The sequence below is a fragment of the Passer domesticus genome, chromosome 14 (assembly GCF_036417665.1).
Source record: "Passer domesticus isolate bPasDom1 chromosome 14, bPasDom1.hap1, whole genome shotgun sequence".
Lineage (NCBI taxonomy): Eukaryota > Metazoa > Chordata > Aves > Passeriformes > Passeridae > Passer > Passer domesticus.
Genome location: NC_087487.1, coordinates 8821726 through 8847665, shown reverse-complemented (window position 1 = coordinate 8847665; position 25940 = coordinate 8821726). Strand labels below are relative to the sequence as shown.

Sequence of the window (25940 nt, the reverse complement as noted above, 5' to 3'; positions counted from 1 at the left end):
AGGAGGAGTCCCAGCTGGGATTTTTCTGAAGGTCCTGTGTCCTTAAATAGGCAGAATCAGGTCTACACAAAAAGCTTGCAGAAATTTCATCCTTATATTTAAATGAGGCACTAGGAGCAGTTAAAACCATCCTACTGCAAGAATCCTTCAGTTTATGAACTTCCATACATGATCCTGAAAGCTCAGCAACCCTGTTCTCTTCCAGTAACTCAGTTTAATTCCCAGCCTCTCCAGAGTATTTTCCCTCTGTGTCTCCTGATGATCATTCACATAAAGAGCCTTATCCTGATCATTTGTGCCTGAAAGGTCTGAACTGAACCACATGTTGCCCAAGAAAGACTCCTGGCATATTTGTTTCTCTCTGTATCCTACTGATACCTTTGGGTTTGCAGATATGTTTCCATGCAATATTCCCCCAAGACTGAGGTCACTGGCCTGTCTGCTGAAATGAGGAAAATGCAGGATAAATCCAGGAACAACACAAGTTCCACTACTCCTTCAGGCTGCTATGATGGTTAACCTCAGTTACTGATGATGTAACTGCAAATGCTTGGAGTGGGGCCCTCTAAGTCCGAGCTGGAGCTGCACTCAGTCTCCAGCACTGCTGGGCTTTTCCCACTCAGCTTTCCTGGCCAGCCCCTGCAGTCACTGCACAACTGGATGATCCCCAGGCAACAGGCACTGCCACTGCTCCAATAATTGAGGGAATTCCCATGATCTACTGTCCACTGTGCCACAGTTCCCCTCACCTTGCCCCTAACAACTACTTCTCAAGCAGGCTTTAATTAATCCTGGTGTAATGATGATCTTTGGTGCAGGCAGCTTTGGCCCACTGTCAGCTTTAAATTTTCATTTTGTGCAGCTTTTTACACTCTAGATATAATGCTTGAAGCATTACATCTAGTCCTGTGGCTTTCTGAAATGTCTCTAAAATAGTTTAATTTTAACTTCATTAGTCATATTGTTACCATTCATAAATGTAATCCTGATATTTAGTATTGAATTACAGATGTTTTGCCTCTGTTTTTTCAACACTGTCATCCTTTTGTGGCTTCATTTTTCTCCATTATGGTCCAAAGTATCATTTTCATGTAGTAATTTCCAATTCATTTATATCTTTTATACAAGTTTGTCTACAGACATTTTTATGCTGTCAGCTTTCATGACTCAAGTCCCTGAGTAAGCTCAGAAAAAAATTTTAATGGAAATTTCTGAAACATTGGCAAGGTTTATTGATACATGATTCAAATTATTTACCTTTGAGATATTTCTACCAAGGCTAAACCACTTCTGAGTACAAAACTGGACAGAAAGTTATGCAGAAAGTCAAAGCAGTACCATGGTATGATTTATTTTTCATGGGATACTTTAAGTAAGTAATCTTTTTAGAAAAGGCTTCAAGAAGATAAAAGCCTTTGGTGGGTGAAAGGTAAGAACCATTTTAACTGTGACTGCATCAGGTCACAGCAATTAAGGACAGCCATCCCAGCAGCATCAAACAAAATTCAAGTGGAAATCTGGGGTGAGAAACATCTGCAAAGACAGGTCAGTCATGCTGTCCAGATTTAGCAGCAGCACAGGTGGTCAGACTTCAGACCCTCTGTGTGCTACCACCTAACCTGAAGTGTTGGGTGGCAGCTTCCAGACGCCACTGACCGAGACTTAACTTGATGCCAGCTTGGCATAAGGGAAAAAATTCATTACTGTGCTGGAGGCTAGAAAACCAAAATCAACCAGAATACCCAAGTAAACAATCAATAGTGAGGAATATTGTCCAGAAAGGGTTTTCCCTTCAGATCACTGGTGATTCCACATGAGTTTCAAGTACTCAGCAGGTTGTTTGAGACACTGAGGGAGTTTTTATCCTAGTTGGTCTTTAAGGACTTTGGATATGTGAAGGTTAAGTATGTTGCATAGCAAGAAATCAAGGGGTAATGAAAACCTCTAGAGGCTCATACCTTTCCTGTACTATTCACATATATAGGAATACAATTTTAAACATTTGTTTCAGGCATATGTAATTCTTGGATACCAGCCTGAATCTGGTTAAATGTGTATGTGATTCCCAATGATAGTTTCATTTAACGCATTCTCGGCAAATCTTTTAGAAAAATAAAATTCTATTCTTGGTTATATGAAATACTTAAAGGGGCAAGGTCATGTCAAAGACAGTAATATATATATTTAATGTATGTGGGCCTTGCTGGCATCCAGTGGTGTTTAAAACATTCATTTTACTGCTATCTAGATAAGAACATTCCACTGTGAAGAGATGCTGTAGCACAGCAGATGGAGGTTAGAAAAACTCCTGAATTTAGCATGTTATTAGGAATTTATTACCTGTCCACCAGCTGCAAAGCCGTGTGTCTGTTTACAGACAGCTGTCAACCAGTTTTCCTTCATTATTTAAGGACAGAGTTTAAAGATTCAGGAGGTGTCTCCTAGTCCCACATCTATACATTGTAAATTCATTATCCATTCACCATGGAATTCACTGACAAAATAAAATATGGATTGTGGCTTCCTTGATTCAATGGTCCAACTTAAAATTTATTACTTGGAAGAAGCCTTGGAGGAATAGTGACATTTTATTATTATAAAGTGAGATTTATGAAGAAAGGCTGCTGCTCTTGGTCTTCTTTATATTCACACTATGTTTTAGAAGGTACTTTATTATTACTTTATTCTATGTGGTGTAATTAATGTTGGCTGTGTTATATTTTGCCTCCAGAACGTGCTAATGTTCTGTGCTAAGTCTTAACAGTAACAGCTTAACCTTCTACCAATGAAAAACACAGTGACAAAAGTTCTGTTTATGCATAACTTGAGCTACTTTGTTGTTAACAAGACAAAAATAACCACACTTCTGTACAAGAATATATTTCTTTTTGTTTAACTGAAGTAAAATATAATTTTATTTTTACACAAGCATAGAAACCCAAAGTGTGTGGAATCCCCAGTGCTTTCTTTCAGTATGAAATTTTAAGTGTGCATCACTTCAATTATCCCCTTCTTTTGGCCAAACTGGGCCAAAAGTGTCTGGGGTGACCTGGGTGATGGCTGAGGCAGCTGATTACAAACAGGGACTTGCTGAGTGTCAGTGCAGTGAGCAGAGTTTTGTCTTGGCTCAGTTTAACAGCAGACCTACTCCTTCTCACCCACTGCACAAACGAGACTTTTATTGAAACTGAAATAGGATATGGTTTTCCTCAAAAGAGGCTACAGAAACAAAATCCATTGACAGCCAGAGGGAAAAAGGATTCACAGGAAAGCACTACAGAGAGACATAGAAATGTGGACCAAGGTAAAAGGAAAGCAAATTCTCAATTAAAAAAAAAAAATCACTGGGAACAGTCATAGATCTCATTTTGCCACTTGGTCAGCCAGGTCTCTTTTCCTGCATTGTGCAAATGCCTCCATTAAAGCAATGTCAGAGTAAAGCAAGGAAATGAGATCTCCACCTTCTCATACAGTCATAATTAACTACCATATGCACATCTAAGGGAGGATTTTTTAAAGATATTTTATAATACAAATGTATTTTCTGCCATAATTGTAAAACAATAATGTACTTTCTTTTCCTATATAGTGTAGCTCAGATTATTGTATTTTCAAGAAAACACCTGGTTACACTTACTACTCCTGACTTCTCAATGAATCACTGAGTACAGTGAGTGCCTGTTTGCCCTCAATTACAGAATGTTGCACCGACCTTGGGAGTGAAATTCAGTAATCCTGGAAACTTGCCTTGCATAAATCAGAGGCACCTGATTCACTTTTTTCATTTTACACTATTCTTTTCTGTTGACACTTTCTTAAAAACCTCCCTACAAATATTCTATAAAAATGGAGCTAAATTAGTTCTTACCAAGGATAAATTTATATTATGAAGAAGGAAACACAGAAGCCAAGTTCAAGTAAGCATGAAGCTGAACACCAATATAAAATAAAAATGCAGAATCATAATTGTTGTTGTTCTGTTGCTCTTGGATTAGTGTCAGCATATCCTATGCCTTAAAAATTATGACAATGGAAGAGGAAGGCTGCAAAGATAAGCATTCCAAAGTTGTAAAATCTATTGTGCATAAACACAAAAAGTGAACTTAAGTTGCACCAGTACCCTTGACTTTGATCAGCATGCTGGGATTCTGCCACTGCAGCAATACCCTCCAAAGAACTCTCCTGGAAAGTATGCTTGCTCAAACAAAAATAAACAAAAGCCAACCTGTACTTTTTTAAAATAGAAGGAAGCCCAGAATTTCTTCAGACCCTCACATGGATTATCACAGGTTAGGATGCAGCCCTAGGGCAGTCCTCTGCATCACCTCCTGCATTACATCACTCATAAGAGCAGAAAGCTCTTATGCCTGATGTGGAATGGTGCTAGAGGAGGAAGAAACTCAAACTGTGCCACTGCACTTCAGGTCCTCCTGGACATCAAAGACCTCTGAAACGTGGGCAGAGCTGAATACCACACTAGTTATGCGCCTTTCTGGCCTCTTTTCTCCCATCCAACACATTCTTCTGCTCTTTTCCTCCCCTCATTGCCCCTTGTGCCTTTCCCATCCCCTTTGAGTCCTGACCTTTCCCACCACCTCTTCTTCTGCCCTCCCTTCCTTACCACTGCTCTTCTCTACAGCTCCTCTTGCCAGAGCTGCCACATCTAATCCTTCATCCTGGAATATTCATACAGCTCCTCAAACCCCCCACTCCACCTCTCTGCCCCAGCCTCTCTGCTCTTTTTTCTCCTTTACAGTGCCCTTACAAAGGGGGGGGAGCTCTGTCAGAGCAGGAGGGAGTCTCCCTGCCCTTGGTCCCATGCCAGGGGCCTCTCAGATGAGGAATTTCAAGAGCATCCTGAGAGCCCAGCCATGCCAGGTCCCTCTGGGCACCCTGCACAGGCAGGCAGGAGCTCTGAGCAACACTCACTGCAGGGGGAGTGCTTGGAGAATGCTACAACAAACTGCATGTACAAGAAAGCACAATATTTTGAGGATGCCAGACTTGAGTATATTTCCCTGGGGATTTCATTTCAAGTCTTCTCTTCAAAGCACAGAGGCACTGCAGGTCATTAAAAAAAACAGCTGGAAAAATTTACTCTAGATGGATAAAACAATGTGTTTTCTCCTAATCTTGTTCTTGGAAGCAGCTAAGTCCTTTTTGCTGACACTTTCCAAAAATTCAACTCGAGGCAGCCTCTCAGCATGGGAAATTTCACTGTGAACTGTGCAACTTTGGCAAAGTCATGAGCGACTAAAAGAGAGTCTTAGAAAAGCAAGCAGTGAAAGGCACTGGCCACTGGCATTACTGTCAGCAACTGCAACGCTTTCAATGCCTTCAGAGACAAACATCAGCTCTAAATTTAAGCCCTAAAGAATAGGAAAAAGGTGGCAAAAAATTAAACAAACCATTTAGGCATTGGGGGTGAAACGACTGCCACGTCAATCCAAGGAAGATACTGAGTCTATATTAAACCCTGACTTTTGAAAGCAGTCTGTTAGACACAGTGGAACTGGAACTCATTAGCATCTACTCTAATACTCTGACCTTCTGAAAATGACTGTCCTTATTACTGGTGCTGTGTATTGATACTCTTCTTGGCACAGCACCACATGCTGACCAACACAGATGGTCTCTGCCAGGGAAACTGAAAACACTGTTTTGGCCAAAAGTTCCCTGGTACTTTCTTCCCTTTCCCTTTTATCAATCAGCTGAAAATGTTAGTATTTAATCACATACAAGCATGTTTCTCTTCCCTTTCCAGTCACAAATAATAATAGCCCAATCCACTGGAGTTTTTCCATGACTTTGATGAGAACTGGATCGGATCCAAAATGAAATGGTTTGGCAAGGAGCAGAAGACTGTGTAGAAAACAGGGACAGTGGTGAAGGGTTGAAACAGCAATCCTTAAAGCAACCTTTCATAGCTAATGACATTTCACAACAGAAGAACTTTTTTAATTGTGTTTCATTAGTACCACACAGTTCAGAGAAGCCCTCAACAAAGCAGAAATGCTGTTACCAGTTGATGTCTGTGCCACAGCAGGACTCAGCTCCTAACTGAGGTCAGATTGAGGCACAGACTGCAGAGAAAACAGCACTGACAGAGCTCTGCAATACTTTGTGTATGCACTGCCTCTCATGCTCCCCACCATTTCTTTTTATTCCCGGGTCATTCATGAACTTGAAAATGATACTTCACATGGAAGTGATGGAAGTCTGATAACCACCAGACCCAGCCACATGTGTTAAGTACAGTGGGTCAACTGTACTTAAGTACAACCCTAAGGAACTTGCACAGACCATCAGGTTCTATGTAAGGATTTCTAGAACATCTATCCTAAGTAGGAACAAATCCAAAATACACAAAATGAACACTTACAAACTGCCCATCACCATGGCCCCAGTTATCAGCCCTTACTCTTCACCTACACTGCCCATTAATAACAGACATCTGTGTGGCACAAGAGCTCCTGAAAGCCACCAGATCATTTCAAACCACACAATGGGGCACTCACATGAAGTGCCCAGCCCTGACTTGCATTAGGGAGGATGTGGGTAAAACAGTCTGAAAACATTTCTCAGTGGCCAGCTTTGGGCGTGAGCCTGTGATCATTTCAGCCCTGGTTCCAGCAAACCTTGGGTCTCCACTGAAATCTGAGATCTGTCCCATACAGGCTTAAATCCTTTCTGTACAGCAATTAATGCAGTACTTTACCAAGCTGCAATATGGCAGAGGTCCAAAACCCTAATGCATTCCATACGTTTGATTGGTTTTGCCAAACATCTCCAACCTCCTGAAACCACAATTACAATCAAAAACAAGGCAATTCCCTGCATAATCAGCTCCCCCCTGTCTTGGGCTCATATTTAACACTTCCTGTGTTTTAGCCATTCTGCATATCCCTGTCAGTTCTGGAATTTGGTTTAGCTTGTTTTCTAGGACAATCAAAACCTTATGGTTGCTCAGCATACAGAGACCAACACAGGCAACTGAGTTTTTGTCCTTCAGCAGCTGCTTGGTATTGCTTCTGGGTCAAGAACTCTCTAATAAAATATTAACAAAAAAAAGAGAGGCAGTCACAGTAAATAAAAATCATCGTGTGCCACAGACACAGGTCTGGAAGGAGGATATTTTAAATGCCACCTTCTTTTCAGCTCATCAGTGAATTTCCAAGTTTTAGCTTTGTATGATAACTGTAAGAACTGGTAGAAATGTCACTTTACATTCAGTAGAAGTATCCCACTTCCTAAATTTGAAAAGCTAAATGCTTTGCCAGTGGAAGACAAATATCATAGTACAAAACACTGACAAAAGTTCAAACAACACTTGACATACTCTAATCCTACTCACACACAAATATTCTTAGGTCATAAATAACAAAATTGGCATCAATTACTCCCAAATATACACAACTGGATTTTAGAGTTGCTTGAGAATTTAATTTTTAACTAGCAGAAGTAGCATCAAATTAATTTGGAATTATTTACAGCATGGCTACATTACAATGCATTTAGAGTATAAACAAATAATTTAACAGAAACCTCTATAATATAATAATATAAATATTTACCAATCTGTAAACACATCTTAGAGACCATCAACATGCAAAAGATGAGAAATAAGATTTTCCTCAAGAGATATCCTTCTTTAGAATTCTTCTGAGGATGCATTTTAGAAATTTAAATTATTTTTCCTGAACTAATTACTGAGCTTTGGAGGAATACTAATTATTCTCCAATTAAAGCATCTAGCATGTAGTATCAGATTTGAAAATGTCTTTCAGGATTGCTTTGTTTCCTTGCATGGGAAATATCTTCTTCTAAGTGTAAACCAAGTCATTTTTATTTTAATACAGCCATCCTGTTGTTATTTTTTTTTCAATTGAGAGTGTCAAAATGAGTGACACTGCAGTTACAAGCATAGATTCCAAGATCCAGGAATAGCCACACATGGACTTTGTAGAACATTAATCACGTTTTACCAATTAGCAGCCAATTAGCAGGTTTATCATACACCCCATGGGAGGATTCCAGAGCATGTGGCAGATGGAGATTTCAGTTATGTTTTATAAGGCTCAGCTTCTGCCCTGCTGGAAGTCTGGTGGTGTTTCTGTAGGACACCTCCAGCCAAGCCACAGAGGGGCAGCAGGACTCACACTCCAGTACCAATTCTGGATATGCCAAGCTCAAAACAAACAAGTTTGTTCTCAAAATCAGTTCCCCTAAAGCAGCACAAGAATGACACTGTGCAGCCCATCAGTTCTCAACTGTCAAGGTACTGGACCTCATCAGATCTCAGATTAATTCAGTTATTTCTAACCAACAAAGAAACAAAGGGTATTTTCATAGCCTTTGGCCTCTGACTTCAAAGAAAATGTAGTATAATTCTGTGTGTTTAGATTATAATTGTAAAATGACTGCAGAAATCACAGAACACATGGTTGTTTTCATTTGACTTAATCTGCTAAAGCTGATACTGAGGATTTTGTCATGAATTTGTATTGTACTAAGAGGAAATTAAGGGAATAATTCCTGTAGCCTAAAACACTGTCATTACCTCATAATTGTAATAATTCTTGAAATTGTAATTTTGAAGCAAATGAACACAGTGAATCAAAAGCCAAATTAAGAACAGCTTTAAATGCTAGGAGGGCTGCATTCACTCTGTGCTCAGGGGGAAGTGAAATGTGTGGCTGGTTGTGTTTGCAAAGCAGTGGTATTTCCACACCAGAGACACCAGGAACTAATAAGCAGAACTAATAAGCACTTTAAGGGCATCTGGAAGCAAATGCAGGATTAACATTGCTTCAGCTTCATCAAAAGAAAACTGAAATGGAATAAACAGCCCAGGCCATACAGCACCACTGTCAGGGACAATAGAGGGACTCACTGTGCACAGATCAAGGGTCAGTCCTGTGGGAATATATCCTTCCATACACTGCTGGGGTTTGTGCACTGGTGTTTCAGGCCCATTTGGAGATCTCAGATATAACTACATGAAAACTGCAAAATCCTAATCTTAACTCTGTAAATATCAGTAAGGTGAGACATGACTGAAGGTGTTGGTATAAATACCTAGGGGCCTGCAGGCAGTGACTTGTCCTGCTCTGACCCAGCAGTGTGAAGGAGACTGAAAACAATTGGTAATTAATCCATACTACAGTAAAGTGCTTTCCTTCCTGCACAGAGTGTGCTTGACCTCTCCTGCTACTGGCAGGACCTCTGCCCTGTCACTGCATGGCAGTGGGCTCACCATCAGCCCTGTGAAGAGCAGGATGGGGGCATTTTGATGGGGAAAAAAGTAGGTTAAAGAATATGCTGCATGGTAAAATGATACATTGATCAGATCTAGCTGAAAAATGTCTCATTTGTCTGAAATCATTGTTTCAAAGACTGAGAACACTGTGTAGTGATAGTAACAACTCCTGACGTATGAAATGTTATATAAATAACATTTTACATCTTTGGTAATGGTACATAATGTAAAATATGCTGCCTTTGACTCTCTTGAAGTATCTGCTTTCCCCTAAGCAGATTCCACTGAAATAATGGCAAATCCATTACACAGCCAGAAATGGACCCAGACATAGGAAGTTCCTTCTTGAATGAAGGGGTTGCCTGAGGCCAGCATTTTTGTCCACTTTTTATAAACAGGGAAAAGGAGCTAGTGGCACCAAAGGAATATTGTTTGTTTAAATTATGACTGTTCCTGCCCTGAGGTTATCCTACCAGTGCTTAAATTATTAGAATTAGGTTTTCCTGTTTTTCCCCTTTTTTTCCTGTAGCTGTAGGACAAGGGTAGCAGGGAAAGTGTCTGCACGAATAGCATTGCCAGATGTGATGGTAAATGAGTGGAAAAATACTTATTTTTTGTAACTGTATTCCCTGAGCTGTTACATGCAGCATTTGTGGGCAAGATTCATTCAGAAAGGCATTCATGTGTTTCCTCCTGAACGCCTCCCCCACTGCAATACCCCGAATGCTGAACAGGGAGCAGTCCCTGTGGGGCTGCTGAGGGCAGCTTTGTGCTCGAGTGCACCCAGAGGCACTGGCTGAGCACGAGCTGCTGCCTGAGCCCTGTGCTGGGCTGGGGCTCCTGTACCCCCACAGGCCAATAACCCACCAGAGCCCATGGAGCTGCCACGGGACAGGCCACAGAGCTGCCGTGGGACTCCAGAGCAGTGGGACAGGCACTAAGCAGCTAAACCCCCCTCCACCTCCTGCTGCAGCAGCTCCAGACCTGACTGAGCCTCGCCCTGCGCTGTCAGAGCCCTGAGCTCTGGAATCCCAGCACGCTGCACAGAGCAGGCAGGCACCAGGCACTCTGCCAGTCCGTCTGCTCCCCAGAGCCAACACCAGCATGGCAGTACCTTTCTTTTCCCCTGTGAAGGGTACGAAGTCTTCTCTGTCCTTGTGCTCCAGAGCTTGCTTCTCCAGGTAGGAGAGCAGGCGCTCTCTGTCGAAGGGGCCCGTGGCAGCTTTCGTGGTCTGGTCCTTCTGCCGAAATCCCGCTGGAAGCAGGGCATTCTGTGAGAGAGAGGGGCAGGGAAAGGACAGCAGGCAGCTGCACACAGTGCTCCACACCTCATCTCAGTGGGTTTCAAGTGAAATCATTCTTTGCACAATGCTCTTGGGTGACAGCAGTAACACACATTACCCAAAGGTAATCACGAAACCCAGCACATCGTTCAGTGTTCTCCACTTACTGCCCACTAATGTTTGTTAACCATATTCACAGGCAGAGCACCAAAGAACTAAGCAAGGTCATTATAACCACAGTCTGCAGTCCAGGTAGATAAACCAGGATATGTTTTCTGTACATTTCCTTTACTTTTTCCTCACCATTTTTCTCTCACTGAAAAAACAAATTCCTTTCGTTCTAAAGCAGATGTCTCTCAGACTTCAGAAATGAATGGCATGCACTAAAGAGACTGGTGAACGAGGTAGAGTTCAGCTATTTAGAGTATGAGGAAGCAAGCAGATAACTCCCACTTTCAACATGCAGCTGTGGGATCCTGTGATTTCACCTGCATCCTCTAACACAGGAATATGAATAAGGCCCCCATGTTAGTCCAGGAAACCCCAGGAAGAAATGCAGGAAGGTGGAACTTGCAGTGCACATGCAATAATGCCAAGGTGTTGAAGGTGCCCCAGAGTACTTCAGAAACATCTCCTCACTGGCCAGAACATGCACAGTAAATGTGATCCATGGCAAATACAGAAGGAATTCTGTGCATTCTGAGCACATCCAGTGAACCCAAGTCATGCACAAATGTGCCCAAAGTGCTCCAAATTCATTTCACATATGTAGCATAAATACAAATGCACCATGGCCTGAATTATTGGGTTGGTTGGTGTTGCTTTTTAATGGTTTTCTGTGTCTCCATTTGAGATGCCAGATACTTGAAAATACCAGAAAATGTAGAAGTGGTAGCAGTGTGGGAAGTGGCAACATGGTGGGAGAGAACACTAAAGTGCCCCTTAATTTCCAGACAAACTGGTGCTGTAGAATTAGAAGCTATAAATCAATTGTGTTTCTCCAAATTCATTTTGCCTTCAGACAGAACATTTTATCTGCCATTTTACCTGCCAGTTTTCAAATTCCTACATCAGTTTGAATATTTTTGGGTAGATACAGTCACAATTGCCTGCACACTTGTGACTGTAACCTCATTATTGTAGGATCAAGTGGTCCTCAGACCAGAGATCTTCGAATTCTTTGTGAGAATTTCTCAACTATTATATATATTTATATATTTTTAATATATTTTTATATCTATAATAACAAATATATATATATATATATAAAATATCCCAATTATTCCTACTTTCTGGAAAATGACAGTTGTGTAGCTGAATCCTGTTTTTCTTGATCATTCCAAATATGTTCTCTTCAAGTAAAAACATATGTTCTGAATGACACGGTCAACAGATTTCATAAGTTCAAAATACCTGATCTCCATAAACACAGGTTATGTTTGTTTACTGCTGTGCTCAGAAATAGGAGCCATAAAAAGCTTCTCATTGTGTTGCAGTGTGCCAACATGATTAAATATTTAGATTGCAGACAAGCTCATGTCTAAATAGACATGGGATAGACCAAGAGCACAGTGACTTTTAGAAAGTAGCACATCCCAGCAGGAATACAACCAAAATGTAGCTGAGCTGCTCATACTTTAAGGTTCACTGTCCCTACTGCAACAAAACACAAATAAAAACACTGCAGTGTGTGGCATTTCTAACAGGCAGTGCTGCAATTATCATCACTCACCTCAGGATCAAGGTCATCGAGAACGTGTTCTAGCTGCTTCAGTTCATCCTCTGAGAGCTTGCTGAGTATTTCATCTTCGTTGATATTCTTGTACTTCTCCAGCTCCTTTCGGAAGGGCAGAGACATGGCTCCTGCTGCTGTGCTCTGCTGCTGCTGCTGCTCAGGGTTCCAACCATGCAGGGGTGCCCAGCTCCTCCAGCCACGCTCCCTGCTAACAATAAAGCATTGTGAGCATCTCCATTGCGCTGAGAGTCCTGGAAAGCTGAGGGTCACAGTGACACTTAGCAATGAAAACAAAGCAGCAGGATGTCCTGGCACAGCACAGGGGGTGTGGGACGTCCTGGGCAGAGCAGCCATGGAATAGCAAGGACAGGTTCAGTAAAGCTGGGGCACAGCAAAGAGCAGCTTCCAGACAGAGATAAGGAAAATATTAGCAACTTTTGTTTTTCCTAGAAATATTGCTGGTTTATTTCATTTGCTTGGAAGCAGTTTTTCTTCTTCTTTCCTTCTGCTTGCCAGAAGCAAAGGAAAGTGGTAAAGCCACAGGCAATAATCCAACACTGACAAACAAAAACCAAAATGTTATGCTTTGAGGGATTCTGTCTTATCCCAGCTTTGCTGGTGGCTGAAAGCTAACTCACATCACCTTGGCCGACTTTTTGGCACATTCTGGTCACCTAAGCATCTCTCAGGTACACTGGTATTTAGTCTTATTTCAGCATGTTTGGATACAAATGATAGCACATATCATCAAAATTCTTGGAGTGAGGGGATGCTAATTATAGCTCAAAATATTATCTGTAATTCAGTCTGTTACATGGGAGACCTGCAGAAGTTCAAACCTTGAAAAAACATGAAAAAAAAAAAATGAACTTAGTATTTCACAAACTCTTTTAGTTTTAGAATTTGAATACGATTCCTTGTTAGATGACCCCAACTGACTGGGAACAAGAAGTTCTCATTTGCATGACCACAGCAGTCATTGTCATATTATCTGTCATATGACAACATGACAAAGGACTCTCTGTCTTTACTTGCTCATTTTTTTCTTATCCAGAACAAATTCTAGAACCAGAATCAGCCTGTAAAGGGACAGAGCGAAAGAGAATTAACTTTTGATGAGAAACAGCATTAGCTGGGGACTCTCAGGGTGCTGCAGGCCCTCCCAAGGGTGCCCAGCTCCCACAGCAGCACCAGCACTCTCCAAATGGCACAGTCAGCTGAGCAGTGGCACTGCTGAGTTTTGCATTCACAAATTTCAGTGATGGTTGATATGGAAACCAGTCAACTGACAGCTACCACTGATTTATGCATCAACCCCAACCCTAATTTCCTTTGGCCAGGTTTTTAGTTGTCATAAGCTGATAAAATCCATGTGGGTTCTGTTGCTTGTCATACGAGCTGGAAGCCTGATTTTTGTTTTTCTTTTATTCCAAATCCAGATGAAAATATTTAATTTGCTTAGGAGTTTTACTATTTAAGTACTAAATACTAAAACATATTTCATTTTTATATTTATCAAAAAGACTAGAAATCAGCAATCTATTGAAAGGGAAGGGAATAATCACTGGATTCACAAATTTGAAATATCCAGAATTCTGTGACTACTGCAAGGCACATTAAGCCTTGACTGGAAACTTAAATATACTATTCCAAGAAGAATCATTATTTTGCCTACACACTTTCTTTTTCTCCTTATTCCTGCTCTGTTTGTGGCTGCTGTTTTCTTAGCACAACATCATCATCAAGCCATTCCAAATGTCAGGACAAAATTCATTCTAAACCATTCTTTAAATTGAGTTTGTTTTAGGGAGGTAGTCAGCATCTGATGTTTAACAAAGTTACAAGTGTTGTGAAATTTTCTTACCAAAATTTCATCACATGCAATGAGTCTGGGGGAAATTTTCACCAAAACCAGTACAAAAGAGCTAAAGTTTTTGTGTACTTTGTGATTAAGAAGAACACTAGTTCAATATGTATTTAATCCAAGCAAATTTTTATCAAAATTACTTGTTAAATAATGAAAGCATTTTATTTTAAAATCGTAATTTGTTTAAACTGTAAAACCAAATTGAGCTGCAGTACAACACTCTGCCCTAGGGCATCAGGTGCCTTCTCTAAGTTCCTTTGGATAAACTCATTATAACCATAACATTTCAGCTAGCAGTCATTAACTGAGCTAAAAAATTTCTTTGAGGGGATTATAGCTTTTAAAAACTATTTAAGTTAAATGGTTATTTTATTAGAGTTTAATCACATCCCTGGAAAAGACAGAAATGTAATCCCAAGGTTAGGGTAATTAAATATTGTAGGAAAAGCAACTTGTAAGAGTCCAAGGCATTTCCCTGGCTGAGGGTCAGCAGTCCAGCTGGTAGCAGGACCTCTCCCTCGGGTGTACAGCACTGCAGGGTCACAGCCAGGAATTGTGGCACTGGGATCAGCAAGGCCGTGGATCTGAGAGCTCCTGTGAGGTCTGCACAGCTGACCCCAGGTGAATCAGAGTATGACTGTGTGCACCACACACCCCAGATTCTTTGTGAGCTGCCCAAGCGCTCAGCCATAAAGGGAAGATGGGCCAGGAGACACTTTGAACAGGTGACAACTCTCACTATTTTAAGTAAGAAGAGAAGGTGTTTGACCATGTTCAGCAGGGATGTCCCAAAGAGAAATTCAAACCCAGATATTACAGATGTACCAGCCTAACCTCTCTCGTGGCATGAAGTACTGTGTTGAATAACCCTCAGTAGATTGAAGAGCCTGAAAGAGTGCTTTTCTTGACTGCACACATTTGCAACAGAAATTCCCTTAATATTTTCCTTTTCAGAACAGAATCCTACTCTTTTGTGACTGAACAAAAGCAGAAGACACTGCTAAGGGAATTTCTTTGTCCACAATGCCTGAGAGCAGTAAAGCTTTTCTGGAGCTTTCAGTGTGCTGCAGGCTGGGCTGGAACACCCATTGCTCACGTCCTGGGTTTGTGCTCTCCATTGACCTTTCACCAGAGTCACAGTAGCACAAATCAAGGGAAGAGATAAATCCAACAATTCAGCATCAGTCAGACTGGGAAGGAAATGCTGAACTCTTGATTCACACACTCTGGAAACTGCTGTCTAATGTGATGATAACGATCTCCACCTCCCTAATTGGATTTGATACTGTTAATATTGTGTATGTAAACAGAGCCATATGCTGCCTGTGCAGCTCCTTACTGTGGCCTGGGTGTGCACAACTATTTACTTCTTGCACACTTCATCCACTGGACTTGCTTTGTTGTGATTACTGGATGAAAACTTCCATTAGTTACAAAGGCAGCTCTAACCCAGAGCTCCCTGCTGCTGTTATTCTGAGCAAATAAAAGCAGATCAGGTGTCACAGCACAAGGGAGATGTCCAGCCTAGCCACAGAGACAACACACTCCTGAATGTCACACTGCATTAGGGACACTGAGGGAAGCAGGATGAGGGACCATGGATAACACTGTGCAGTTTCCCTTCAAACTTACTGGGAAGAGTGAAAGAGGTTAAGGAATGGGGGAGCACATATCCCATTTGTTTTTCTCCACTGAGTTTCAGTATGGAGCATCTCAGTTTCTCCTGGGCCTAAGCCCCACTGTTAAACAGCAAAGCCCAAGAGGTGAGATCTGTGCTGGGTCTGGGTGGGGCAGAACTGGAAGAGGCATTTCTGCTACCCACGGGGTACTTTTAAACCCTTGTGGAGCACAGAGGTTCCACTGTGAGCTTCAAAGAACCTCTTGCTATAGCTGTATTTCTGATTCCTTCTAAAGAAAGAAATACATACGGTGTTATTTGGGGCAGCTTTTCACCTATTCCTGTCAACATCAGCATTTTAAACATGTTTGCAAGGAAAAAAAAGGTGTCATTAGTCAGCCTACATAAAATCATTATTGCTCAGTGTAGTTAGCACCTGCTGTGATACAGCCCCTCTGCACCTCACCATGTTCAAAAGTACTTTTTTGTTATGCTTATACACTCCTGAAAGGGCTGTCTAGAGGAGCCAGGCTGTGGTTTCTGCTGATGCCATAACACTGTTGTAATCTTCTACTGCTGATACAGATGTTTCTTTCTGAGAGTGAATCACTCTTCTGTTGAATTAATGTTGAATGTCACAGGGATCCCACTTGCATTTGCTTGGATCCCTTAGGAAGTGCTGGAACAACCTGAACTGTACAATCTCCTATGGACCAGCAGCCACAAATGCACTTCAGGTCACTCCTGCCATCTAAAACACAGAGTACACACTTAGAGAAACATCTGTCTCTGGGGTCCTGCAGAGAGGAGGAGATTGTGATACAGGGGATGTGAACTTCCAGGTTTGATAGTGTGTATAAGCTAGGAATGAAGCTGCATGACAATGTGCATTATGAAGTATAGAGACATGTGATGAATGGGAAATAATCTATTAATACAGTTCTTTGCATTTTTATGGGGAAAAAGTATTTTTTTAATAATCAGGTTTGAGAAATTGTTCTCATTTTTGCAAATCACAGCAACTGATCTTTAGAAAGGAAATCCTGATGCATGGCCTATTTTAAACTATCTCTGTATCCACAGTGGTGGATATTTGTGTTTTGAAAAACAGTTGTAAAACTGACCTATAAATGTGGAAAAAAAATCTTCCCTTTCTTTAGACTCATGTAGCTAAACATGAAAATAAAAACCAGGTGGAATTAATCCCAAGTTAAATTGATACTGGACCAAATAAATAGGATTGGGGCCATTATGATTAAGAGCCGTATTTGTGCAACACAAGCAGATGCTCAGTAGAAGGAGGATGATTGTCCCACGCTGTCCAGGCAAGGGAGTGCCCCCACCAGCACACTGAATCCAGTGCCAGACAGGGAACATTAGAAATACCCCATTGTCTGACATATAAATAAGGTTCCTTTTTAATTTTTACACTTAAAAGGCAAGACAAATATACCAGTGTACTTTCTAACCATGAACATGTGGGGGATGAGTTCTAGGAAATCATGTTTTGCAGTAGGAGGTTCATGAATCTCAGGAAAGTTAGAAGGAATGCATTAGGGCCAGCACAGAACACAAGTGTGGCAGGAACACAGCATTGCAAAACTGGGGTTTGTGTGTGCATGATGTGAATAGTGTTAGCTACAGGTCCTGATGCAGATACAGCAGACACGTCAAAGAAATTCACAGAGGCAGAAAATGGAAGAGAGATCTTCAGAAAAGTATTTCCTCTTCTAGAGTATTTCTCTCTGTTTCCAAAAAAACCCCTTCAGAACATAAGGAGTACTGAACTGCTCCAGTCTAGTCACCTTTTCTAAGCCTTTTATATTCATGACACAGCATGATCACTTTGTGGGTCAGAGCAAATCACCTGTTTGAGGACTTGTAGAATTGGGTTCTTCAGAGAGTCTGTGGGGCTGGCAGGAGGGAGAGCTCAGCTGGGCACTGCCTCAGGGCTGGCTCTGGGACAGTCAGAGTGGCCAAACCTCTTCTGTGCCCAGCCCAGCTGCCATCCTTGTCACACTGCAGCAAAGAATCCCTCAAAATCCCTGCATATTTAAAATGCTGCTTTTCTCCACAGCTAATGTAGGGTTACTTCATGCTCCATTCCCAGCAACTGGTTTAGTTCTACATAGAGAGCAGTAAATAATTAACAATTATGTTGTCCTAATATTAGACTAGTCCTGAAATTTTAGGATAATCATTCAGTGATGAAAAACTCCACCTGATATTTGGATGTGGCATTCTGAACCTTGGTAATGTTTATGCTACTCGATAGTTTACATCACAGTTGGCTGCTTAAATGGGGATTGATAACTTCCATGCAAATAAAATGTGAGACATTAATTCATTGTAATGGGACTTCAGTCATGCCCTTTGAAAAAAAGAACCACCACATAAATTGCAAAATTATCCATATGAAAGCACTGTTATTTATAGAAGACATAAAGGGATGTACTCCCTCTGACTGAGGTAACATAAAAGGTTTTTCCCTGGTGATTAAAGAAAGATGAAACATTGATGCTTCTCTCACTGAGGCAGAATGTTATATAATTACCAATTTCTGATTGTTTCTAAAATAACATTAGTGGTATTACTCATAACCATTCAAAACATGAAACTGAGTCCTGGAAAGGAAGCATTTCTTTACAATGCCTGATGAATTTATAGCTTGTTTCTGGGTATCATGATATTTTTAGATCATAACCATTACAATTGTTTCCAGACAAACATATGATGACTAATTATACAGTGACCACATGATGATTTAAGTCTTACTTAGAAAATTCAACCTTTAAATCACTCAATTCCTCCCTCCAAAAAGAGGATGATGAACAAACCTAAGCCTTGCAGACATTGGTGGGATGGTGGTCTGCCATTTCAGTGATGCATCAAGTACAGGAAAACACCAGAGACCTGTTTGTCTGTCCTGTCTCTTGCAGATGAACACTCCCCATTGTTTCTACAGGGGTAAAGTTTAGTTACAACTAATGAAACAATCATTGCAGGTGGTAACTTGGTAGAACTGGAAGGTTCTTCCATTTATGGGACTTAAGTGATGGTTTGTAAATCTGTGCAAGGTTAATTAGCTCTTCTAAGATAAAAACATACCAGTCACTGTCTGAGACTGAGGGCGGTGTGAAGTGCACAGCTGAGAGCTGTGGAGGACAGAGTCTTTTTATACAGGCAAAAGAGAGGGTGAAGTGGCAGCTCCACCCACAATTTGTCATCTGTGTGCCTCACTGACGTGAGCAGAAACACCCTGCCCAGGGCTGCCTGACTGATGGTCCCTTGGGTAAGTGCCCATTTGACTGCAAGTAGAAGAAAATGGCCTCATTATCTTCTGGGGGGCACCAATGATATTTAACCTCCTCCAATAAGTGCCAGACTCTGCAGGTTTGCAGCAGACAGGTGCTGATTTACTTGGAACAGGTAAAGATCTGTGCCCTGGCCAGCACTGGCCCAGAGCTGACATCCCCCAGTCTGTGACACAGCAGCCCATGGCTCTGTGGTCCCCAGGGGAACAGGGATCACACACATTACAGGAGCAGCTGTGATCTTTACCAGGAGTGTCTTCATCCTGTTCAGATCCCAGCTTTTGTGTTGTGTGAAGAAGTGCAGTCCTTGTAATCAGCACATCCAGCATGAGTGCAAAGCAAAGCACACACTGGGGTAGGAAGACCTGCAGCTTTGCACAGAGGCAAACCTGGAAAGCCAAAGGCCAGGTTCTGGTACCCTCCTTGGCTAATCACATCTACGTGGAACCAGCTGCTGTGGAGCCCTAAACACCATCAGCCACACGAGAGCCTCTCCACTGCCCTGCCAGGAGACAGAAATGCCTTGCACAAGGTCAAATGGGAAGTCTGTGGCAAGATAAGGAATGGAACCATCTTCCAAGTGTCAAGCACTGGACAGCTTTTCCTTTGGCTATGGATCCCTTCTTCCATGGACACCTTGTACATTTAAGTGGATCTTTTAAATGAACAGCATAGGCCAAGTGAAAACACAGCAGAGAGACCCAAAGGCTGGGTAAGAGCATGTACTAATGACTGCAGAACTGAGATCCTGAATAATGACCACTGCTAGGTACCCTCTAAATAAACCTCTTTTTGCATCTTTCCTAAGCTGCTTTTTCTCCTTGAAATGTACAGAGACATCATAACTACCAACATTTTTTGCATTTTATCTGTAAACCAAAGCCAGAAACCATGCAGGACGTGCACATCCTGACAGCTGAAACAACAAACAGGAGAAGGAATTACCTGGAAATTGACTTTTTATTTTTACAATGAAATACATCAGACCAGCCCTGGAAACAACAACAGCAGTGTTTGTTTCCCACATGTTGGAAACATCAATAGGAAAAAAGGACAGTGGGTAACATAAACTCCAGCATTGTTCCACCTGTGGTGCCAACAGATAACAAACCAAGTGCTACCTTTTTGTCACCACTGTTCTCAGATTTCCCTGTTTTAGCATAGCAGCTGGACACTCAGTCCCAGCTCCTCTTTGAAAGAAGGATTTAAAAACTAAGTTTACAGATTTCTGGGGCACCAAATAACGATGACCAAACCCCTTTTTTCAACAGAAGCCACCACTGCACTTCTGCTGTGGTCAGTAAACAGAACATAGGCATTCACCCCATTATTAACCCATCCTGTACAAATTCCTGTGGCTACAGGAGCTACCAGGGCCTCTCACAGCAAAACCCTGCACAGCCACCTCAGTCCCAGCCAAAAGGACACTCAATCACAGGAAGCCATCAAACTAGGAGGTTCAATAATATAGGAATGCTACCAAAAAAACCCCCCTAAAACAGATTGCTAACAGCAGAAATGCATGAGTATTGCTTGCCAGAAGTTGTAAAATACTGAAAATAATTTGAGGAAGGAAGAAAAGGTACACAAACAGAGAGCAAAGCACACCACTTTGAACAAAATTATTTAGATTATCATGATAAGAGAGGCTACTGGCTAAGCTCAGACATATAACCAAGATGGACAAATGGAAAAAAAGACACATTAGAAATTTAAATTGGTGAAGTCACTAAAATGAGTCACATAAGTCTTTATTTTTCTTACCTAGTGGTAAAAATTTAAATATATCCATAGTGGAACCAGTGGAAACCAATTAAGATATGCACTGTGTAGAGCACCAGCACAAAGGCAGGCTTAGACAGCAAATGAATGCAGAACACCATGGAAAGGACTGTGATATTGTCAGTATAATTCAGTGAGACATCACTGTGCACCCCTGAGGTTGGGCTCAGTTCTAATAACTGCATCCCTCACAAAGAACTGGAGGATGGGATGCCTACAGTACCAGGCCAGCTGATCCCAGGTGTTTCTTGGCCACTACATGTTCCTCTCTCCAAGAGTGAAGGGCAGAACAGAGAATGTTCAAAGACAATTTCTGAGAATAATCAATTAAAGCTTTCATACTATAAGAAATTGAAAAACTGAATCTATTTACTACAAACAAGCCACTCAATAACTTGATGAAGATTTCCTCTATTAAACACTTTTAAAAATCATGGATCTACACAGGGTATCATTCATGGTATAAAAATATAATTACTTCTTCCAAATTTATATTTGATATTGATAAATTTCTGAATTTGTCTCAGTAATAATGTTAGAATTTTTTTCAGAAGTTTATGTCACTGCTAAGCTCAGGATGCTTATGCTAATCTAACCAGTCGTCATTTACTTTTTGGTGTTTATACTCCTCAGTTATCTTTACATGCTTCTCATTGATTATCTGTGGATTTTTACTCTGGCAGAAGAAATTCCCCTAAAGTTTCCATCAAAGCAAATCCCCTTGAACTAGGGCACCCTGATTATTTTAATTAGAAGATGACAGAACAGACAGTATGCGATATCTAACGCAAGGTGCAGGTTTTGAGGGTACATTTAGCTTTTCAGGACCTTGGAAACGTTCCTAAATGTTCCAAATCAGCGATCTTTTCCTGAACCTGGCACTGGTTCGTTTGCTCTGACCCGCTGCGGAGCAGAACCACCCTCCGCCTCTGCCGTATCCGCGACATACAAAAGGCAGGAGATCGCCAAGGAGGGGCAGCTCACCATCATCCACACAAACACCTTCTCTGGGTGTTTTATGGAACTGCCCCATCTAATTTCTGTCCTCCCACGCGTGACCCGGAGGATGCGAGCGCTCCGCAATAACCAGCCGCGCACCCGCTCCTCGGAGCTGCGGAGGCGCCGGGGCGGGCGCTGCGCTCCCCGCCGAGCCCGGGCGTGGCGGGGCCGCCCGGCCGAGCCCGCCGTGCCCCGCACGGCCCCCGCGGCGACCCCGGGCCCGGCTGGGATCGGAGCGGGGCCGCCCGCACCCGCACCCGCGCCGGGGATGCTCCGCCACGCCCGCCGCGCCCGCTCCGCAGTGCGCGGAGCCCCGCGCAGCCCCGCGGCGATGCTGCCCCGCGTCCCGCCCGGCCCGGCCCGGCCCGGCCGCCGCCTTACCCCGCCGCGGGGCCGGGCCTGGCCGCCGCCGCCTGCGCTCCGCGCCCGAGCCCAGCCCGGCGCCGCCTGCGCGCCCCTCCGCGCCCCGAGCCCGGCTGCAGGTGGGTGCCCGGCGCGGCGGCTGCGCAGCGCGGCCCCGGCCCTGCCGGGCACGCTGGGACTCGTAGTCCGGCGGGGCCGCGGGCACCGGCAAGCGGCACCGGCCCGACGGCAGCGCAGCAGCGGCTCCAGCTCCCGCAGCTCCCGCAGCTCCCGCAGCAGCGGCCCTCCCGCCCCCGGCCGGGCCGCCCTCCCTTCGCCCTGCCCTGCTCAGCCCTCTGTGTGCCCCAAGCCTGCCGGTGAGGTCCCAGCTAACCCACATGTCGTCTTTGGCTTGGCACCATGCAGGCTGAGCCTTGCCCGACACGGCGCACGACAGACCGCGCTGTGCCCTGGGTGCTGTGCCAGCCGCGGCCACCGCCCCTGCCCGGCTCCCGGTCAGCGCTGGGCACGCGTGCCGCCAGCTGGTCCCAGAGAACGCGGTTTGCTCCTCTCAACACCTGCTGCAAACGGAGCCAGCCGAACAGGTCCTGCAGCAGAAACCTGCTGGCCCTCACCCTGAGTCAAGATGTGTCACCCCAGGGAGCCAGTTTTGGACTACAGGGTGCTGGTCTCTGAGACCATTTTGATGGTTTTCCTTTCTTCAGTTAATTAGTGTTGGCAAGTCAATTTTATTTGTTCTGTTATTCTATAAGGTTAACAGAATATTCTGTTATTCTGTCTAATTATAGAATAATTCTGTTATTCTATAAGGTTAACAGTAAGGTTAACCATTTGTTGAAATTATATATAATATTATTTGAGGGAACCCCTTTTAATTAAGCATGTCCATAAATTAATTTATCAGAATGCTTTCGTGGGGTGTTGTGATTTAGTTGAACAGAGGCCCTTGGTTCTGAGCACTAAGTGATCAGACACAAGCAGCAGAAAAGCTGTTCCAGTGATTGGGATGTCTTTAAGTTTCATTTCACATTGGCAGGAAAAGAAGACATTGCCTTGTTAAGAAGCAGATGCTGCACTAGAGTTGAATTTTCCTGCGGAAAAAAAGTTGGAAATGCCTACAACTAGGAAATGCCAAACTCTGCCAAACACCTCAGGTGTCTGTAGCAAGACATAGAGCAGAAAACTCAGGCCACTATGAGGGGCTGAAGGGTCACGGTGGGTGTTTTGCCACTGCTGCTAAGGAAAACACCTGTATCCACAATAGTGTGCAGAGTGTAGAAAAATCCTCCAACGCTGCAGTTACCTGCTTGGAACCTCCTTGCCTCAAACTTTGCATAAAATGGGATATCCAGCCATAAGTTAACAGCTTTTTGCCAAACATCTGAAATGTTATCAGAGCAACAGAAATGGGAAATAATCAGATTCATTTATTCCACAGTCTTTCCCTTTCCTTCCCTGCATTCAAAGAAAACAGGGTTTGCATCTGTGGTTTTGTTTGTTCAGTCCCAGAAAAATCAGGGAAGCTGAACCAAATTGCTTTGAAATCTTCTACTCTGTAACTTGGTGGCTCAGGCTGAAAAGCAATATTTTGGTTTGGTGGTGGGGTTGAAGCTTCCCTGGAAATGGGTCTCATTCAGCCATGAGACAGAAATGTGGATTTAATTATTGACACAGATCAAACCCTCTTTTGGGATTTAATCTTGGTCTGTAGGATCAGGGCTTGAATGAGTCACTCATAATTATACAAATACTGGGAAAGGGAAATGTGTGCTATCTACACAGAGTGAAAGTTAACATTAGGGTATTTGTTTTTTGATAAACTCCTACAAGTTTTTTCACTCAGATTTTCCTGTCACGCCTTAAAATGTATTTATTAAGTTGATATGAAGGAAAATAAATCCTCCCATGCTGACTTTCCCATCAGCATGCTTTATATCTGATGACAAATTCACTTCATATTACTTTCTGTTAAAAATGTAACAATCCTCTGCAATGAGTATAGAGCTTGGCTGAAGTCAAGATTCTGCTCTTCTTTAGCTGTGGTTTCATGTTTCTTTCTTCCTTATACCTCATGCATGGAATTTGCAATCAAGAAATTAGAAATATGATCAGTTTTTCTTTAAGAAAAGGTGCAGGTCACCTGTATTTACGAGGCATTCCAACAAAACCATACACCATGAATAGATTAAATGCAGATGTACTAGATAATCTTTCATTCTCCCCAAACTGCAACAATAGAAGACAAATGTATTCAATACAATTCATGAATCTGAGCTCCATCCCATGCCTGGGCTGCAGGAGATCCATTTATGGGCTATGCCTGCTGTGATGCATTTACATCAAATGCCTGTGGCCACCTGCACTGACCACATTTCCCATGTGTGGCTTTTCCCAGGCTGGCACATCTGAGAGGGGAGGGTAAGGTCCCAAGAAGTCCTTTTTTCCCCTGGCATAGCCTTTTAATTTAATTTTATTTTTATTTATGTATTTGACCTGTTGAAAGAAGTGCAGTGGCAGAGTAAACACCCTAAGGGTATAACACAAAAGGGGACAACTACTCTTGAAAAAAAATGTACTCCACTCTGGGGGATGCCTTTGAGAGCTGGGATCCCGTGGATCCCAAAACAATGCATTTCCTGGCTCAGCCTTCCCTACACCCAGTGACAGTTTGTTTCAGAGGCTCTGTGGTGAATGCAGCCTAAATGTTTGGCATTTTTCCAACTCTGTCTAAACTGGGCTTGCTGCCAGCAGGTTGTACCAGTAAATCATTAACTGGGGCACCCAAAAGCAAGTTTTATTTCGCTGAACTATGTGTGGCCAAAATGTGGTCAGTTGTTTCAAAATGTTTGTGGCATTTTTAAAATAAAAAGCCACAGGGGCTGTTGTTTTCATCTGGTTTTCTTATGACACAGATTGTAAGACTTTGCTTAATTAATTCCTGCTAGAACTGGAGCTTGTCTTCTAGACAACATCTGGACTTGATTACTGTGTGCTGCATGTTTTGATTTCTTCTCTTAAAGACCAGATATTGATCAAATTCAGTGACTTGTGAATAAAACCCCCTGGTTCAATTCCTGATCAGCAAATTCCAGACCTAGGGTGGAGAAAATAATTGACTCTTGGTCACATGTAAAATTACTGAATTGGGGAGATACTTTTGAAATGGCCTCGAAAGAAAACCAGTCTATGTGAGCAGCCTCCATTCATATGATCTTGATGGTTCAAGTCTTAAAATGTTGGCCAGCGGCATTTCAACTGGTCAATCCCCAACTATATTTGGATTGGAAGTTTTTTTGTTGCATTGCTTTGATAGACAATAGGATTTTCTTGGACTGTTTTATAAGGTGAGGTACAGTAAAACATTAAATAACACTATGGTCAAGTCCTCTGTTATTTCATCCAAACTTGCTTCCTGTGAACCCTTCTACATCCTTAGCACAATAAATCCTGAATAAATGCATTTCAATTTAGACACTGCATTTGCTATGGTAGCAACACTAATAATAAATATCTTATCTGTGCCAGTTAATTTGCAGCAGATATCCAGCTGAAGCACAATTTTCATTTTGTGGTTGTGGAAGGTGAGACACAGAACAGATGGCTATTTGAAGCCTGGGGCCCACCTGGCAGGCATGCCAGGAACAGGAACAGGCTGAAAGGTGGAAGGGGTTGCCACAGGACACATCCCATGTGAATTCCCGAGGCAAGAAGATATTTCTG

The 25940-nt window shown here is 42.6% G+C and overlaps 1 protein-coding gene across 2 annotated transcripts in view; it reads right to left on the bottom strand.

The window, feature by feature from the left end:
- LOC135280499 (tropomodulin-2) overlaps positions 1 to 22397 on the bottom strand; it is a 32957-nt gene extending 10560 nt beyond the window's left edge. Inside the window, exons 1-3 of one of the 2 annotated variants that reach the window (XM_064388459.1) lie at positions 22239 to 22397; positions 12275 to 12485; positions 10374 to 10530 (exon numbers count right to left, since the gene is read on the bottom strand). In XM_064388459.1, coding sequence (XP_064244529.1) covers positions 10374 to 10530; positions 12275 to 12400 — 283 coding nt within the window. In that variant the 5' untranslated portion in view covers positions 12401 to 12485; positions 22239 to 22397. The remainder of the gene's footprint in view (positions 1 to 10373; positions 10531 to 12274; positions 12486 to 22238) is intronic. The other variant, XM_064388460.1, reaches the window with a different exon arrangement.
- Positions 22398 to 25940: the final 3543 nt, after the last annotated feature.